Source organism: Mus musculus, chromosome 6 (assembly GCF_000001635.26).
Source record: "Mus musculus strain C57BL/6J chromosome 6, GRCm38.p6 C57BL/6J".
In the NCBI taxonomy this organism is placed as follows: Eukaryota; Metazoa; Chordata; class Mammalia; order Rodentia; family Muridae; genus Mus; species Mus musculus.
The window spans coordinates 30,633,430-30,653,446 of NC_000072.6; the positions used below are offsets into that span (position 1 = coordinate 30,633,430).

A 20,017-nucleotide genomic window follows, 5' to 3' on the forward strand; every position below is an offset into this window, starting at 1 on the left:
CCCAGACGTAGGAGGACTGGTAATCTGGTCTTAAGTTCTTTCCCAGCTCTTACTGTGGGCCATGCACAGTTCCCAGTGCATTACGGGATTCAGCACACTGCTTTCTCTTAGCTATCCTAGATGGGACTGTTAGTGACCTCAGTTTTGATGAGAAGGCTCAGACTCATAGAGGTATCAGCTGCAAAAGGCAAAGACTATCATGAGGCAGGGTGTGGCTGGCCCTCAGGACCCCGAGTTCCTCAGGTGCCTCAAACCAGGAAGCTACTTCACACTCAGTCTCCCAGAACAAGGTGTCAGGAACCTGTTTTCACAGCCCCGTTAGCAAGACCTCCTGCACAGGGAAGAGTGGCTGTCCTGGAACTCAGAGAGTTCAAGATCTGCCTGTCTCTGCCTCTCTTCTTGTATGGATGTGGTCTGTTTTCAAAAGACAAAACCAAACACTCAAACCAACCAACCAACCAACCAACCAACCAACCAACCAACCAACCAACCAAATCTCACCCAAGGTCACATGACCAGCCCGCCTCTCTCCCACCATGTTTCTGTCCCCTCAGCCCTCCTTCACCAGCTCCTTCCCAGTTCCTTTCATGAGAGATCTTATCGCATGCTGTTTCTTCTCTCAGGAACATTCTTTCTTCCAATTTCCCCTTGAACATTTCCTTATAAGCCTTAGGCCTCAGACTGTCCATTGGCCATAGATCATTGTCTCCCACAATCCTCCTTTCTAAGGCCTCATTTATCTCTTTGGAAGCAATGATCATTGGAAACTAATTGATTTTCTTTCTTTCTGAGAGCTCTGCATCAGGGTTGTTTATACTCCCTTAGCTCCTGGGAGCACCAGACCTATACACTAGAGACTCATGGAAGGCCAACCTTAGCCTCACATAAGCCCTGCTGGAGTGACAGAAGCTCACCGTGCGACGGTCAAAACAGGTGGGGTTAATTGGGCAGGGGAGCCCAAGGCTGTCTCTGTGATTGTTTTTGATACAGTGGGGACCCAGATCTTTCTGATCTGTTTTGTCAATCTGCCACACTGACACCTATATCACAGCAGTGGGGACGTATCCTTCACCATTGAGCAGATGCCATGGTGTGTTCTTACATAGACTTTTAGACTCTTTAGCCACTGCACATCTAGGTTTCATCGAATATTCACGTGGCAGGGCCTAGTTCCTCAGTCCACACAGAAGGAAAAAAAAAAAAGAGAGCTGCAGTAAGCACAGGGTTTGGGGCTTGGGATGTGGTTCAGTGGGAGAGCATTTGTCCAGCATGTTCAAGGCCCCAGCACACGCAGAAACAACTCCCCACCTCTGTCACTTCTGCCACCTGTAAGGCGTATTTGGCTGTCTCTGGAGTAGCATACATGCCCACTGCTATCCTCCAAACAGATTTTAGACTAAGAAACAGTACTATATTCGCTACCTCTTGCTGACGTGATAGAATATTACAACCAAAGGCAACTTAAGAGTAGGGCTTGTGGTTCCAGAGGACGAGTCCATAATGGAGGCACAGGAAACAAACCAGAGAGAACCAACCAGAAATGGGGAGAGCTTCTTAAGGCCCACCCCCAAGCAATGTTCATCCTCCAGCAAGGCGCCATCTCCTATAGGTTCTGTGGCCTGCCTAGACATCGCCACCAATGAGGTGACCGAGTGTTCAAATATTTGAGCCTGTGGTCATGTCTCATTCAGATCACCACAAGTGGATTCTAAGTGGCTATAAAAACTGTAGGCTGGTACAGAGAGAAACTGGGGACACGGGTTTGTACTTTCATCAAGAATTATGTGATGTGTTTAACTGTCTGTATTATATTTTGTTTTAGTGCATTAATGTGTCTGCTTAGGCCGATAGCCCCCCAAATGTGTGAGTGATGCATTTCATTCTAGAGACTTTATGAAACAGACTTTATCACTGCAGTGGCATTAGGTGACCAGAAATTTTCAGCTCCATTATCATCTTGTGGGACCACTGTCAGTGCCTTTATGAGGAGCACGGTTGGATTTTGACCTCTGTTTTCTAGATGGTGCCATTACTTCTAACACAAGTCTGAACTCCAGGCAGGGAGAGCAGGGGGTTAAAGGGTAAGCTACCACGCTGGCCGATCTATGGGGCTCAAATTCCTATCTTATGGTTTGGAGCTGTGCCATGTGGCGCCGGTCAGCTACAAGGGAGGCTGGGAACTTGCTCTGCAGCTGCTCACATCACAGCTTCAAATAAAAGCAGAGTTCCTCTGCTGATGAGGAGGAAGGAAGAACGGACATTGGAAAGACACCCAGTGGAGTCTGTGACAGCTTCTATGGGGGGAGGGAGCGTGGGAAGGGCCGCAGAACTAGTTTCTTGTTCTAGTTAATCTAGAAGTTCCCAGATGTAGCCAGACCCTTTTATCCTGAGGTTAGAAAGAATGGGGCCTCTGCATCCTGAGATCTGCACAAGGCTCACGGGACCCTTGTGGCTAAGAGACGAGGTCCCAGCAAGATGAGGGAGAGATTGGTCAGTATATAAGTGAATTGACCAACAGCTCAAGACTCAAATGGGCTAGTGCTCGAAAATCATTTTAAAAATTATTTCATAAACCTGAAATATCTCCCCTTCTCATTTTCTCTCCTACGTGAAGCTGAGCGGGACCTCAGTTTTTCTACATTTTTACCCCCCCCCCCCTTTTCTTCCCTTTTCCAACAAGCTGCTCCTTTTAGGTATGACTTTTTTTTTTCCCGGTCCTTTTCACCCATAAAATTTATGAGCATTTATTTGAAAGCTTAAAAAAAATTGGAAAAACTGAAGGAGAAAGAGTGATTATACATATGGAAAGCCATAAGAGCCTCAGTGAATGTGCACAGTTATTGCTTTCTTAAGAAAACAAACCAGCCAGCCAGCTTGGAATGTGAGCAGCTTGTGTGAGGCCAGCCAGAGGCAGAGGCCCAGGGTGAAGGGCCACTGCCCTCTATTCAGGAGGGCTGCCCTGTGCTGTCTCCATTCCCAGCCTCCTCCTCTCCCCTCTGACCATTCCAACGAGACACAGAAACACAGAGAAAACTACAGAAAAGAGCTATGGTTTAAAACATTCCTTTAGAAAAGCAAGAAGATGGGGGCCGTTAGAGGCTGCAGGCTGCAGGAGAGTCCAAGGAACACTGGGCCTCAAAGAGCTTCCAAGCTGGCCAGGAGGGGCCTCTGGGAAAAATCAGGGGCCCTGCTGAAGGATGAGAGGAGAAGCTAGCCACAGGCAGGCCAGACCACACGGAGCTATGGAATGCATTACCATTGTCCAAAAGTTGTCTTAAATACTTGGGTTCTGAGAACCACAGAGGAAGGACAGATGTCCAAATTTGTCCTTCAGTGCCTCCCACCCCCCATTTTCCCAGAAGAGCTCTGTTACTATGCTGATGTTTGAGAGCTACGCCTGGGATGCTTCTACTCAAAGCGTGGTCCCAAGCACGTTGGAACAGGGGCCGAGGAAGGTGGAAGAGTTCCTTGGCTACAGCCAGAAGTTCTGTCAACTGTCCCTGTTTTTCACAGGCCACACTGCCAGCCTCCTCTTACCCTTTACCCCTCCAGATGACTGAATTGGGCAAGGCCTGCCCCATCTTCAGCATGAGAGAGAGGCAACTCCAACCTATTTATCCTTCCAATCCCCCCCCCCACACACACACACACATTATTAGGAACAGCCCGTAAAGATAATGACATAGGCTCAAAACCCTCATGGTGGGCTAGCCTCTTCTCTGGGATTCTTCTGGGATCTTAAACCTTCCTTCTGTTCTTCCAAACTAGCTTAACAAAGCCTTGTGGTTCTCATCTGTCCCTGATCCCCCAGCCCACCTCCCTCAACTTCCTGAAGCAGAGGGAAGACCACAGAGGAGATGTTCATAAAACTGTACTTGGGATGCAAACGGGAAATACACTATAGAAAACAGGAAAGCCGGATGGGCTGGTGACGCTCTTGTCCTTCATGAGGAAACCCATTAAATCTGCTCTGTTGATGGGGACAAGCTTCCCGGACCCTCCCTCAGCTCAGCAGAGGCACTCTGTCCCCACCATCTGTCATGGCAGTGTATGCCTGCTTATTTCTTTGTCTTAGGCAAAGATTTGGGCTTTGATGTGACATTCCCCCAAAACCCTTGTCACTGGAAAGTCTCTTTAGAGGGCCCTTATTCCAAGCCTAAATTCTGCCATTTCTGGAAACATATGCCGGTAGCCATTGTACAGTGACAACTTTGCATCTTTAAAGTAGCCAGTGGGTCTCATGGAGCAGATAGAAGGCAAAACTGAAGGAGGGTGCAGATGGGCCCTCGCCCTCCCAAACTTCAACCCAAGCTCAAGCCTGGCGACTTTGTCATACCAAAGCCTCAGCAGAATATGGCTATCTTCAATTTACACCGTCCTGGCCACCCCACCCCTTGCCAGTCCACTACCCACAGTGGCTTCTGACTGCCTCAAGACCTGATGAAGCTCTCGGCGTCCTACTGAGATGTGCTTCCATGGCTTGATTTTTAAAGTAAAGGAGAAATCTAAGTGTCCTGGGGTTTTAATGTGTCACAGCTGGAGGGCCCCACAGAGATGGTCATGGTTGCCTACTCAACGGCAGACACCTCTCCATCCTATTCTGTTCTCTTCTGAGGTTAGAGAACGAACATCTTTGTAGGCTTTTCTTTTTTTTTTTTCCCACATGTATCAGAAGAGCAACTTGATAAAAAACAAAAAAAAACCAAAAAACTTGTAAGGAAAAAAACAGTGGAATTTGTTGGTCCTACCCCGAACGAGGCACACCTGAGCCGTGGCTTTTGCATGAGGAATGAGAATACAAACAAATAAAAAACAAAACAAACAAACAAAAAAAAAACAACCAAGCGATGTCTCCTAATGAACAACGCCTGAGATGATGCTCTGGCCTCCGTCTGCACAAACACACGAGCAGACCAAACCCGGCAGTGTGCGCCATTATGAGAGTAGACGCTGAGACAGAATGATTCTGCATCTTGTTCACGTCCGTATGCGGCCATCAGCTACCTGGCCCAGGCCATGAGGCACAGGATGAAAAATAACTTATTTACACAAGATATCACCACCTAGAAACTTACCAGCTTAACTCAGGAACACTGGGCCTCGGGCATTTCAAGGCTATTAGGAAAGAAAAAGAAAGGCCTGTGAGCTTAAAAACAGTGAATGATGCAACTCTGTCACCTGGGTCACCTAATACTGGGTGGGGTGGGTGCTAGTGGTACCCATCATCAGACCATCAGGTACAGCTGGTAGGGTTTGGGCAGGCAATAAGCTATCAAGTCTCTTCCTGGATTTTCTGTTCAGCAAGATCTCCTTGCTTGACATGGTCAACCTCCATCCTCATTCAGACGCAGAAAGCCTCGAGCCAGCTCAGGACCTTGAGTGAGCTTAGCACTTGGCAGCCCTGTGCCTGAACAGCTCTGTCACAGGGTTGGCTACATCAATATCTTATCTCACCACCTGCACCCGATTCTGCCTTTACTAAAGTCCCTCTGAACCTAGCAGCTCCTTTAACTCTTTGGGGGAATCTTCTCTAGTATTTGTAAAACATAATGTGTGGCCAAAGAGTTAATACCAGTAATTAGGGAGAACCTGTGCTTGCCAACCGCCATGGATAGCAAGCAAAGTTCATAGTTGGTGAACTAAAGCCATTGGAATTGATGTAATGTGTGCATTTATTGCTGTCCAATGAATCCTTACACTGTAAAAACACAAATATGCCCATCCTTGTTTCTGACATAGTGAACCAACAACAAATGTATCTGGGGCTGTGGGAAACCGAATGAGTAGTCCCAGCTGGGAGACCTCAGGGACAGCTGACCCCATGGTCAAGGGTGAAAGCCTGGCTTATCTCTCCACCTGCCTTGTTCCCTGATACTTTATCAGGAAGAGAGGAAAGGTGCCACAGTTTGGAACTCCTGCCTCTCCCTCCCCATGAGACTTGATCCAGATGTGAGGGGAACTGTCCCCAGGGACCCTCGTCAGTGTTTAAAAAGGCCTCAGACCTCAGTCTTGGTCTCAGCCTGACCGTCTCGCCATGAAGAGGCTGCTGGTTCTGAGTGTGCTGCTGGCAGCAGTCTTCGGCAATGAGAACTTTGTGGGGTAGGGCTGTGGGGAGGAGCGGGTATCTGGAGGGGGGATGAAATGGCCCTCCCCAAGTTGGTGTCTGGAAGAGACAGACAGACACATGGAAACACAGCCAGAGAAGACAGACCGATACCACCCTGGGACAGCAACCTGGGGGAAGGCGGGCAGGGCAGGGTTTGGAAGGGTCCAGCTTCTTTTGGATACTGAGAGAACTAAACTCTGAGAAGGAATTTTTAGAAGGAGAAAGAGGAGGCTTGGTTGGCTTGGGAATAACTCAGTCTAAACTGCGGTGGGGACAGCATGAAAGTCTAGAATCTTCCAAAGACAGGGAACAAGGAGATGAAGTTCAGGTCTCTCATTGCTTAGACCCTCCTTGTGCCTTTACGGGTTCAGTAGACCTGTAAGAAGCCTGTGAAGTGGGGGGGGGGGTACCGCAGGTTCTCAGAGCCCCTCCCCCCCTCTGCCCAGGCACCAGGTTCTCCGAATCTCTGCCACCGACGAAGCCCAGGTGCAGAAAGTGAGGGAGCTGGAGGAGTTGGAGCACTTGAAGGTTAGAGACTCCGTGCAGGGTTCCCTGACGATCCGGGAGACTTCCTAGGCCATCTGGGACCAACTCCCATAACCACCTAGTTGGTCTCTAGGCTCTGGCCCAGCCTCCTGGCAAAGAGCCATGAGACAGAGTGGCTGGGAAATGACTTCAGACCCCAGACTCAGATCTTAGTACCCCTGAGAATCCGATGACATACTAGGACCCTTTCCCGCTTCCTGTCTGCCTTGCTCCTCCAACCCTCTCCATTCTGGCCATTTCCTGCCCATCCTGGAATTTGTCCAGTTCCCAAGCTCCCCCACTCTTCCTCTGCTTCCAGCACCCACTCCTCAACTCCAGCCACGTGGGAGCTTCTAGTGCCGATACCGCTTCCCCGGCCCTCCCACTCTGCTGCCCCAGTTGGTGCCTCTAGCCCACTGAAATGGTTCTGGCGTCTGTGTTTCCTAGTTGGACTTCTGGCGGGACCCTGCCCGGGCTGGTCTCCCCATCGATGTTCGAGTGCCCTTCCCCACCATCCAGTCCGTGAAAGCATTCTTGGAATATCATGATATTAGCTATGAGATCATGATCGAAGATGTGCAGTCTCTGCTCGACGAGGAGAAGCAGCAGATGTCCGCCTTCCAGGCCAGGGCTCTGTCCACCGATGCTTTCAATTATGCCACCTACCATACTCTGGATGAGGTGAGGGCCACCCCGAAAGATTCTTCCCACAACACCGTACTTTTCTCCATGCTTGGCAGAATACAGACCAGGGCCAAGGCTGGTCTGGCTGTGGGTAGGAGACACCTGTATTGGCAGAAGCCATCAGTCCCCTTTCTTCCTCTGATCTCAGATCTATGAATTCATGGACCTGCTGGTTACAGAGCACCCACAGCTTGTAAGCAAGATCCAGATCGGCAGCACCTTTGAAGGTCGTCCCATCAATGTGCTGAAGGTAAATGAAGCCAACATGGAGGCCATGGCACAGCGTGCAAAAATGGGTCCCCATGTGGACCTCCATATAGGCTATGGACTCATAAATGAGTAATGGAATGTACTGTTCTACACAGTTTCTGTGCAGATATTTGGGGAGGTCTGAGCATTCCTACCTAGGTGGCTATACATGTGTTCACCAGTGTTACCAACTGGTGCTGCAATATTAGAAGATCATAGGGTCTGGCATTCAGATAAAATGTTTTCCTGGTGACCTTCTACAGTGCATCTGAGCATCAGAACTGGGTCAGAGTCTGGAAGTCAAGAGTCTAAGCATTATAGGGTCCCTGTCTGACCCCTGACCCCATAGCTCCCCAAAGGATGGGCCCACAAACAGGCCTCTCAACTTTAGATTACAGAGAACAGGGGGCTTCTGACCAAGGTGTGCTCCCTTGCAGGGGATGAACTCAGGCCTGGCCGGAAAGTTGCCCCCAAACCATTTCCCTGCCTCTTTTCCAGTTCAGCACTGGAGGGACCAATCGCCCAGCAATCTGGATTGACACTGGCATCCATTCCAGGGAGTGGGTCACTCAGGCCAGTGGGGTCTGGTTTGCAAAAAAGGTAAAGCTGGGGCGATAAAGGAGGGCTCTTGCTTGCTGGGGAACTGGTATTCACAGACCATGGAGGCTGGCCCTTCCCTTCCTAGAAGCAATGCCCACAAAGGGAGGCCAGGGGGTGTGTCCATCATACCAATCTGGCTAACCCTCTATCTTTCCTCCTCCACCTACCAGATCACGAAGGACTATGGCCAGGAACCCACCCTCACGGCCATTCTTGACAACATGGACATCTTCCTGGAGATTGTAACTAACCCTGATGGTTTTGTCTACACCCACAAAACGGTACGGACTGCCTCTTGTTCCCTGGGACAGTGGGATGTACCTTTGAGCCCCACAAGTGGAGGAAGGGGCAAGTAGGTCTGTCCTCATGGAACTGGGATTCTCAGCCTAGGCACTATCTTGCTATCTTAAGTGGACGATTCTTTGCTATTGGGGGCTGTCTGTGCATGAAGGTGTTGATAGGTTACTAGTCTAGTAAGTCTAGTAAGCTTCTTGATTTACTAGATTCTGTTAGCAACTCTTCACTGTTACAGTAACACAAGGCATCTCTAGACACTGTAAAATGTCTTAGGGGAGCTGACATTGTCCTCAAATGAGACCTCCACTTCAGTCCCGATTTCCATAGACACTTTTATTCTGTGGCAAATGCAGCAAGTTAGAAGATCAGCTGTGCTGGCCCCTGGCTTACCCTTTTTCTTCCCTCAGAATCGCATGTGGCGCAAAACTCGATCACACACCGAGGGCTCCCTCTGCGTCGGGGTGGACCCCAACAGGAACTGGGATGCTGCCTTTGGGAGTAAGACTTCCCATGGGGCAGGGATGGGACAACATGGCTTCTTGTCTTTCTTTGTTTTGGTTGCCTAACCCTTCCTTGACCCAGCAGTGAGGGTGAATGTGGGCTCTTAGCTCTGCCAGAGGCTTCTCTGGGTGAAGGTGACACTCAGGGACTTGGGCCTTTGTTTGTATAAAGAAAGTTCCTTTTAGATGCAACTTGGGTCTGAGAGCTTCTCTTGGGGATGCCTAGCTTACCATCAATTCTTGCCATCCTTGGTCATGACCCTGTGTAAACTTGTTTCTGCACTACCCAAGCCTGGCTGGAAAAGGAGGCAGGGCTCCATCCAGTTAGTGTGATGGCTGGCTGCTCCCTAACCCGAGGGAGGGGGTGAGGCCTCCCTGCAGACCACTTCCCACTAAGTCCATGAAATATACTGGAAGCCATGGACATCTTGGGTTAAGAAGTCATAAGTTGTGTCTTCTGTCTTTCCACAGTGCCCGGAGCTAGTAGCAACCCCTGCTCAGAAACTTACCGTGGCAAGTTTCCCAACTCTGAAGTGGAGGTCAAGTCCATCGTGGACTTTGTGACGAGCCACGGGAACATCAAGGCCTTCATCTCCATCCACAGCTACTCCCAGCTCCTTCTCTACCCCTATGGCTACACATCAGAACCAGCTCCTGACAAGGAGGAGCTGGTGGGTGATGACCCCGATTGCCCTCTGTCAGGGCTCCTTCTGTGTTACCATCTTAAGGAAACTGGGTTTCACCCCTCAGAGCTGATTAAGGGCTAAGAATCTACCAGTGGGCCCAGTGCCCACCTTTCCCCCAGTCTCCTGATGATTTGGGAAGTCTGGCAGGGTGATTTGTGTCAACCAACAAGGTAGACCTGCTTCATTTGCTGGGAAATAGAAGTGTAGTGTGTGGCTGAGCCACTTCTCTCACACGACAGAGCAAGAGGCAAGGCTAGACTCTGAAGCTGTGGGCTCTGGAGAGAAGGGATACCCCATCCATCTACCCATCCTGTGGAGACGGAGGGAACATGAAGCTGTCACAGTGTAGGGCTGACCCTGGCAGAGGGCACGGGGCCCTGACTCTGTTGCTGCCCACTCCTGGGCCACCCTGACAGTCCTTGGGTTACTCTGGCCCTAACCATGGCACTGTTCAATGTTTTCCCCAGGATCAGCTAGCAAAATCTGCTGTGACAGCCTTGACATCTCTACACGGGACCAAGTTCAAGTATGGCAGTATCATTGATACGATCTGTAAGTTACTGGTGGCCTGGAAACTGGCATTAGCTGGCTCTTCTTGCCTTGGGTGCTCAGATCTGGGAGTTGCTAACTGAACTATTTGAAGGGTGGGCAGTGCCTCTTCCTGATATTGAATCCTGACTTCTCGGACACTGTTCAAAGGGCCTCTTATCTGTCCTCTAAGCGTATCTGTCCCCTTATCTTATGGCTACATCTGGACTCCTGCACCAATGAGTCGGAACTCTGATGGGATTTATAGGTCTCCATAAAATTCTGTTTAAGATACGCCTTTCCACTCCCTTCCTCACAGGATACATGAGATGCCCTTGGGAGGACCACTGATACACACACATGGAAGGCAGTCGGCAGGGGTGTTTACTGCCTGTCTGCTCTGCACCGGGCCTTGCCCTGTGTGCCTAGAATTGAGCTGTGTGTAAAGAGAGTAAATGTCTAGTCTAGGCAGGAAGATTGACTGTGTGCTCAGAAACCACAGTGGATCAGGTGATAGATGTAGGGGAAATAACAGAGCCGGCCAGGGGCAGTAGGAGTACTAGGGTGGAGGTTGAATACCAGGCTAAGAGGCAGGCTTCCAGACCGAGAAGAATTTGGGCTAGTGGTGAAGGAAGTGAAGGAAGCCAGGAGAGGCCATCTGTCTAGGTAATAGGCCTCCAGGCAGAAGAACTTTCTAGAGTAAAGGCTGTGTGCTGTGTGCTGTGGTATGGGGTGTTTGGGGGAATTTTTTTTGCCTCAAAAATTTTGCCTGGCAGGCAAAAGCAGGATATGGGTACCAGGGTGGGAGAACTACACACCCATTTCACACGCTCCCTCGACGGCAGCCTCCGATTTTAGGCGGGAGTGGGCTGTAGTCTTACCCAAGGAGGAACTTGTTTGGGATTCCAGGCTTTCTTTGGAAATGGTTTCCACCCTGAGCCTGATGATTTTGCTCTATTTTGTGCCCTGAAGTGAAATTCTAATGTGAAGCCCACCTCCCTCTCTCTCCTATTGCCCTGTTCAATAAAAGCAGCTTTGTTAGCCAGTGTGTGCCGCAAGCCCGTGAGGTTTTCCCTCCCACAGACAGGCAGGCTGGCTTTGCTTTGACTATGAATCTTTGCACTTTCCTCTGCAGACCAGAGTCCCCAGAGATCAATTGCTGGTTACCCAAGCAGGGGGCTCTGGCATATTTAGAGGTGTCATTGAGGTGACTGTTGGGTGGAGACAGTTTTCAGACAGGCTTTTGCAATTACACAGACTTTTTGGCATCCTGCTAATGAATACGATGGCCATTACTGGTTGCCGGTCTCCTACTTGGGCCTCTCGAGCTTAGACCCAGAAGTTTCCTGGAAGCCCCACTGTGTGTCAATAGCAGCCCCTAGAAGACATTGACTCTATTGGAAATTACACAAGGCTTTGGGCTCTGGGTGTTAAGTCAGTCCATGTAGATATTTCTAGTGATCAACCCTTCCCTTCTCCTTGTCTTTGCCCCAGATCAAGCCAGTGGGAGCACTATTGACTGGACCTACAGCCAGGGCATCAAGTATTCCTTCACTTTTGAGCTGAGGGACACTGGGCTCAGAGGTTTCCTGCTGCCTGCCTCCCAGATCATCCCCACAGCGGAGGAGACATGGCTGGCCCTTTTGACCATCATGGACCACACTGTCAAACACCCCTACTGAAGAAGCTTTTATTCCCTTCCCCTTTCTTCTCCTTAGCCCCATTTAGGCAACCCAATAAAGTCTGATTGTAAACTAGGGTTTTGGGATTTTGTAGGGAATGCACATGGAACGTCCACCTTTTTAGGGGGGCAGTAGTGATTAAGCTCCCGAGGGTCTCGATGGAAATGTGCAGGTGGTTGAACTACATGACCCCTAAATTCTCCTGCATTCCAGGGTCCCATGAAGCTGCATCTAAGAGGCAGGGGGGTGGTTTGTTCATATCTTAGTAGTAGGCAACAGCCACAGCTGTTAACCAAATGTGCAGCACCCCATGGTGAGGAGGAATTTGGCACGGACAGCAGGCTAGCTGATAGTATCCATTCATCTGTAAAAGCAGTAGCCCGGAGTATGTAATATAAAAGTCCTGCCAGCCACTGCTGTCCAAAGGCGATGTTGCAGGTGAGTCAAACAGACTGCCATGAAGCAAAATGTGGCCTCCCACCCCTGAATAAGTTGGAAGAAAACATTGAGGTGGAATGAAATCATTTGAAGATAAGGGATGGATGCCCAGCCAGGGACATTAATTAACTCTAGTGTATTGGGGATGCTTCCCCTGGAATGGGAATGGTGGGAAGAACTTACATTTTGTTTGCCAAATCCTCCATGAAGTCCCCAGTGTATGACCTCTGCTGCCTCTTGTTTCTGTCCACTTTCCTATATTCCTGTCCGGGAATACCCCTCTCGGGAAAGCTCACCTCCCTTGGCATGGTGACCCTCGGTCTGGGATAGCACACTTACCAGTGATCATCACAATGCACGAATCCTCTGCGGCCTTTAAAGCAAGAACTGACACTGGTGACCTTTGTACCCTCAGATGTGAGCGTGGGTCTAGAGGTACAGCCACACAAGGAAGCACGTAGCTAGGCTGGGATGGCTGGGGGCTTCTCCTCTCTGCCACTTGCATTTCAAGATGCTTCCAGCACTAGGACATAAGGCTTTGCTTTTTCATAGAAAATGGTTTGGAGGTTAAAAAGCTTTTCATTGTGGGTTCTATGTTAATAGTTTTTCCTACCAAATATTTAAAAAATTAGACCAAGGCTGATTATACATAAATGTCTTCATCCTAAGATTAGGAGACCAAGAGGAAGGTCTTTCCAGCCAGGCTGATGGTATGGTCCTGTGGTTCCAGCATGAGGGACATTGTGAGTTTGGACCCAGCCTTAGGTTACTTGGAAAGACCCTGTTTCAAACAAACAAACAAACAAACAAACAAACAAACAAACAAACAGGTATTTTTAACTGAAGATTTGGTAAGACTCCTTTATTTTTGGGAAAATATTTCCCTTTAAGCCATGGTACAAGAGGCTGTAGGTCAGCCAAAGCTATGTCTTAACTGCTCTAGCTGGTCGCCTTCTAAATAAAGACTGGTAAGAAAAAAAATTTAAGTTAATATGAGGACATTATTTTACAAATAACAGATGGTAGAACTCTTTAATTTAAAATAAACCATGCTCTCCTTACTATTAAGGATCACCTTGCCATTCCATCTCCAACATTAACATGTTTTGGAATACAAGTGCCTAGTAATTGTTGAAACAATTCTACCTTTACAGAGGTGTTGGGAGGAGGAGGAGGAAGAAGAGGAGGAAGAAGGGAGGAACAGATAGACACTGACTCAAAGCATGGCCTTAGCTAGTCAGGAACTCACTCTGTAGACAAGACTGGCCTCGGAACTCACAGAGATCCTTCTGCCTCTGCCTCATTAGTGCTGTATTAAAGGTGTGTGGTCGCCATGACTACATTGAATCAATTCTTTTTATGATTTGCATGTCATTTAGGTTCCTTAAAATAGTCCATGTGCAAATTACTATGAATTCTCAGAATTGTGGTTCAAAAAATAAGATTCTGAGCAAGTGTGTGTGTGTGTGTGTGTGTGTGTGTGTGTGTGTGTGTGTGTGTGTGAGAGAGAGAGAGAGAGAGAGAGAGAGAGAGAGAGAATATTGGGCTATAGATGTACCTTAGTTGGCAGACAGCTTAATTAGTAGGCATGAAGCCATGTGTAACTTGCATGCCTATAATCCTAGTACTTGGGAGGTGGAGGCAGGAGGATTTGCAGTTTGTTCAAGGCCATCTTTGGCCAGTTTGGGATACATGTGAATCTATCTCAAAAAGAAAAGAAAGGAAAAGAAAAGGAAAGGAAGGAAGGAAGGAAGGGAGAGGGGGGAAGAGAGAGAGAGAAAGGAAGAAAGAAAAGAAAGGAAAGGAAAGGAAAAGGAAGAAGAGAAGAGAAGAGAAGAGAAGAGAAGAGAAGAGAAGAGAAGAGAAGAGAAGAGAAGAGAAGAGAAGAGAAGAGAAGAGAAGAGAAAAGAAGAGGAAGGGAGCAACGTGAATTCCATGAAGACAGAGGCTGCACTGGGTCACTTCACTTGCTCTCCACTGCTAGGCCAAGAGCAAGAGTGATATTTATGTTAACAGCAATTTTGATAACAAATGAACATTAGTGATAAGGAGCTTGCTCATACTGAGATACATTTCAGCTGTGAGAAGAGCTCTATGCAATTCTCAGAGGTAGAAATCTATAGGTACAATTTGTATGCAGTCATAAATATAATAAATAAAAGATAACAATTTTAGGAAATACTACAACTTAAATGAAACTAAGTACTAATAACCTCGAATGGGTAAAAGTAAACAAAATAGACTGAGAGAGACCCTGTCTCCAAAACAAAACAAAAAAAGGAACATTTCAAAAGAAAAGCAGCTATTTCCCAAAAAGATGAGATAGGAAAAGCCAATAAAACATGAAAGATGTGAGCTTCAGTGAACTCGTGGATATTAAACATTTTTTCTTTCATCAGATAGAGGACAACATAAGATTGGCCACACAGGGTTATCGAGGGCATGAAGTAAATGCAGCCTTGTCCTGCGGGTACGAGGATAGCTTTCTGTACATTTGGCAATTTGACTTTAAAAATTAAATATAGTACTTCTTTGACTCAGCAAACCCATGTGAAAGAATTTATTTTATGAAGATATTTGGACTGTAATGAAAGATTGGACTGGCAAAGGAGCACAGTACATCACAGGGAACCTTCTCCACAGGGACACAGCCACACAGAAGCGGATCATAAAACCACCCAGGCCCGTGTTTACCACAGCATATTAAGTGAAAGACGCTGGCTACAAGATGGGAATGTTCTAGAACCGGACTGTGCTGATGGTAGAACAGTTCTGCAAATTTACTAAAATTACTGCATTCTTCAAATAGCTGAGATGCAGGGTAGCTGATTTGTACACCCATAGCTGTTTCTGTAAAAAGTTACCCACAAAACAGAATGTTATGAACATCATTTTGTCTAACACACACACAAATCCACACACAGATGCATACACACTTGCCAATGGCCCCCCAGATATACACAGAGATGTACACACACATGTGAACACACAAACCCACACACAGACACAAACACAGAGATACCCACATGCACAGAAGGACACACAGAGATGTATCACACACACACAGATACACAGATGCATACACACTTGCCAATGCCTCCCCAGATATACACATACAGATGCACGCACACATGTGAACACACAAACCCACACACAGATACACACACATACGAACACAGATACAGAGAGACACAAACACACAGTCACCCACATGCACAGAGACACACAGACACACAAAGAAACATGAACAGATACACAGACGCACACACACACACACACACACACACACACACACACACACAGATATACAGATGCAACCAGACACATATAAGCCACACACAAACACACAAAAGTGCACACGCCCACATGCATGCATGCACGGACACACAAGACACAATCATAGGCAGTGGTTTTGCTGTTTACACGTCCCAGTTCTCCACTGTAAAAGCAATGGGCGCTCACAGTCAGCTTTGGGATGGGGAGGGCTATCTGAAACCTGTGTAAAATTACTTAGCAGTAATTCACCAGCCTCAAGCATCTCACGGCCATCTTAGTCTCTGTTCAGCTCACTCTTTTAATAATTTGGTTAAACTCCAGACTCCTGTTCCAGCATCTCACTTCACTTACTTTCCCATGGTTTATACTTAGAAAAATGTATATTCTGTGGTAGTAACAAGGCTGGGACCACAAAGGTTCCCAGTTGGGACATACTTTAAATCCTCTGCTGTAACTCCAGTGGAGACTCCCAAGAGCCCTTTCTGCTCACATTCAGTTCCTATTGCAGTTGTGGGGGTGTATTGTGCTGAGGCTGAGTCTCCAGGGCCCCTTGGAGGGCTTTATTTCAAGTGAACTCATTCCACTTCTTTCTCAGGCCATGACAGGTGGCTCTCGGTGAAGCCCAGGGGCCATCGCTACTCCATGAGAAGATTTTAGGTAGTCTCTTGAATTAGCACTCTGATATGGGTGTTTAGCTTTCTGGCTTTGGCCTGCAGCTAAAGTGTCATTGAATGTAGTCCAGATATGACTTCACCCGCCCTCACCATGCAGAGCTATTCATCATCCTGGCAATTGTTCTTCAAGCCGAGAGGGGCTAGGTAGAGTGAAGCCGCACAGGGACTCCTGCTCGAAGGACTAAGGAAACATCATTTGTGAACATGCTAAGCCCCAGATGTTGCCTGGAGGAACTTGAGATGAACAGCCGTAACGTTTGCAAGTGTCCTGGCCAAGAAGAGCTCTGGGGAAGGCACAGAGCCCCATCAAACCTGAGAACGCGTCAGAGGGAAATGAATTCTTCCCTAAAGCTTTCAGGAGCCGCATTCATTTGGCAACTCCAACTGTGAGCATCATCTAAAAACCCCAGAGATGGAGCCGGCCAAGTGTTCACTGCCAAAGTAAAAGGAGAAAATTAAAAGTCCCTCTTATCCACAGTCACAGTGCCAGCTGCGTGGGGGGAGAATGTGGTGAGGTAAGGCTTGTGCTGACACAGGCTGCAGCTGTGCCTCTGTTTCCCCATGAAACATGGGTCTGGGGCCATTGGCCAGTTCTTGAAATTGGTGTCAGCCTAAACCAGAAATGTTATCAAGGAAGAAGAGATTAAACAGCAATCACATCAGCGTGCTTTATTGCGTGAAGAGTTTAGACAACGAGGGCAGTGGTCTACATCCCCTCCATAGTCAGTTACGGGTTTGTAACTCTCATTCCATAAGTGAAAGCTTACCATGTGTCTGTGGACAAACAAAAGAAACCTTTAAAAAAAATGCGACTGTTGTTGGAGACAGGACCCCTGACCCCTACCACCATGGCAATGTGACAACACTCCCAGGGGCAGCTATTGCACGAGCTCTGTTGCGTTTTGCCTAAGGAGATCGAAGAAGCCAATTTCCAGAACAATCTCATTGATGAGGAAGGCAGAGAAGCCAAAGCCAAGCAGACGTTACATTTCCATGGGGAGACTGAGGAAACACTCAGGAAGGCTTTGGAAAATGGCTGAGTCTCCCCTGCAAAGCCAAAGCCAAGAGACCACTGGGCTCTGCTTGGGAGTCACCATTCTTGGGTTGGGTACCAGCTTCTCATCTAGTCCATAATACAGTGTGAGCAGCCTACCCCTGTCTCCTCTTCTAGAAATGAGGGCGGGGCTCTCCATCTCCCTGGACCGCTGGGAACACTGCATGTGTCAAAATATACCGAAGAGAACCCGTGTGTGCTGCCTATCACAAACGGCTGGCACTATCTTGAATCTCTGAGTTTTGAAAGAGAAGAGAAAATAACCCTCAGATGGAGATGGTGGGGGCTCCCAGTGATGATGGATTCTGAAGGTGACGGTGAAAATAGGCAAACCCATAGAAAATCACCCATATAAGTCAACTCTCCGGGTATCTGCTGGAGAGGGGAGAAAAGTCTTGGCGACAAATGCCTAGACAAGAGGAAGCTGTACAAGGGACAAAAGATAATGAGCTCCCTGAGTCTCTCAAACAGCAGGCTGACCACCACACCTGAACCAGCCACAGATCTGATAGTTTATTTATTCTGAATATTTACCTAAGGGCTACTGTCACAGAGTAAGTGAACTGGACCCCTTGTGAGTGTCTTGTCTAAATTTCAAAGGGAAGCCATATTGATTTTCTTGTAAAAATGTGGTCTAGCAGTCAATGGCCCTTAAGTAACTGACCTCTGTTTACTACACAATTTACCAGGAGCCTCAACACAGTACAGGTAGAGAAAATTTGCTTTTCATTCCAGCCAGGGGAACTCAGCACCAGTGATCTCACGAGGGGACCAGTGGGACAAATAAAGAGGCTTGTGAACGCACGTAAAAGTGTGTGCCGAATCCTGGTCTGTCAGAATTTAAGCCAATTGTACTTCTGCTGGCACATTTCTAAACGCTCTTATCTGACTTGGGTACCAATTTAAGGCTCGCATTATAATTTCAGTAATTTTTGTTTGTGGTGTATGTGTACATACATGTTCACGTGGGTGTGCTCATGTGTGTGCATGGAGGCCAGAGGTCTTTCTCAGCTGTCCTCTACCTTGTGTTATGAGGCAGGGCTAGACTCACCCTATCTCACCAAACCTGGAGCTCCCTGGCTTGGCAAACAGGCTGGCCTGGCACAGCTCCTGGGGACCCTTCTGTCTCTGCCTCCCCCCCCCCTTTTTTTTTTTTTTTTTTTTTGGTTTTTTGAGACAGGGTTTCTCTGTGTAGTCCTGGCTGTCCTGGAGCTCGCTCTGTAGACCAGGCTGGCCTCGAACTCAGAAATCCGCCTGCCTCTGCCTCCCGAGTGCTGGGATTAAAGGCGTGTGCCACCACGCCCGGCACCTCCCCTTTTATGTGGGTGCTGGGATCTGAACTCAGGTTCCCATGTTTGCACAGTTAGCATGTTACCCAGTGAGCCATTTCCAGCCCCTGATTGCAATAATTACTAAAAGCCTGCAAAGGTTTAACTACCCAAATGCATTCTCAACCCCGGGAAGCACACTGGGCCTTGTTTTATCACGTTTTACAAGAAAAATATACTTGTTAACAAAAATAATTGAATTGATATAAGCATTCAACATGCTCACATAATTTGGTTGATGAATTATAATCCACATGGTCCTAATTTTGTTTTGGAGAGAGAAGTATTATGGGGCTTAGATCTTGAAAGAACTATGAAAAACAAAAATGCACATTAAAGACATTCAACAGTTTGTTAAATATTCTTAATGACTGATTATCTTCAGGGTTGAACAAGAAGAGGTAGTCATGGATTTATGTGCAGGCAGACTGAAATTCGTTATGTTCCCAAACATGTCAGACAACATAAAAGACAGACTCTGTAGACAATAAACAACCTGGCGGGAACAAAAACCAACAAGAAAAATCACTGGCATATTTCTCCCAGACCAGGAGCCTGACAACTTATATTCCCCAAGGGAGCAAGAGGAGGAGGGTTTGGTTTTGTTCTGTTTGTGTCTGAGTAGCTTAATGTCTTAAGTTCTGTAGAATTTAAACAGCACCACAGGAAAAACTCCCTGAGCAACTAACGGACATTATTTATTCTAATTCCTGCTTACACCAAGTCCAATATGACTGCCCGGCTCTGGCTTCCCACCACAGAGAAAGAAAAAAGAAAATCACTTCTAGGCTATTTACTCATTCCACAGATTTTCAATAGAGCCAGCCTGAGGTTACAGCCCAGGATGTGTTCCCCCCCCCCCTTTTTGAATGAACACTGTAGCTTTTTCCTTCCTCTCTCCCGCCACTTCCTGCCTCTCTTCTATCTTCCCTCCTTTGTCTCCTGGCTTCCTTCCTGCCTGACCTCTTAAATAGCCTGTACCCCCTTAAATGGCCTCCCTTTCTTAAACACATACCCCTTGATAAACATTTTATTGACGAGACACTGGCCTAAGGATATCACGTATCTCACAGAGCGCACAAGGCTCCAGACAAGGGGGCAAGCTAGTCCCCAACACAACCGACACAAAAGCCATGAGATAGTCAGCCAAGGTAGCAATCCGGTCCTGCCTGGGTTCCAGGAAAAGCATGGGTCTCCCGACTAGAAAGCTATGGTCTCTTGCTCTAAACTGGAATGATTTCCAGATTCACTGATGCAAAGAACATACGCCTTTCTGGGAAATGCAGTAAAGAGAGGTACATTTTCAAATCACTCTAGTCTCCCGGGGCTCCCCCAAATCATTCTGACAGAAAGGAAGGGAGAAGTTGGCAGGTTTCAGCACATTAATAGC

At 47.7% G+C, this 20,017-nt stretch overlaps 1 protein-coding gene across 1 annotated transcript; it reads left to right on the forward strand.

Annotated features, from left to right (window-relative positions):
• The first annotated feature begins 5,788 nt into the window (after positions 1-5,788).
• On the forward strand, positions 5,789-11,932 carry Cpa1 (carboxypeptidase A1, pancreatic). The gene is made up of 10 exons (NM_025350.4): positions 5,789-6,099; positions 6,553-6,634; positions 7,079-7,312; positions 7,464-7,565; positions 8,063-8,164; positions 8,335-8,445; positions 8,869-8,959; positions 9,433-9,632; positions 10,115-10,199; positions 11,670-11,932. The coding sequence occupies exons 1-10, from the start codon at positions 6,035-6,037 to the stop codon at positions 11,855-11,857; spliced, it is 1,260 nt and encodes a 419-aa protein (NP_079626.2). The 5' UTR covers positions 5,789-6,034; the 3' UTR covers positions 11,858-11,932.
• The last annotated feature ends 8,085 nt before the right edge of the window (positions 11,933-20,017 follow it).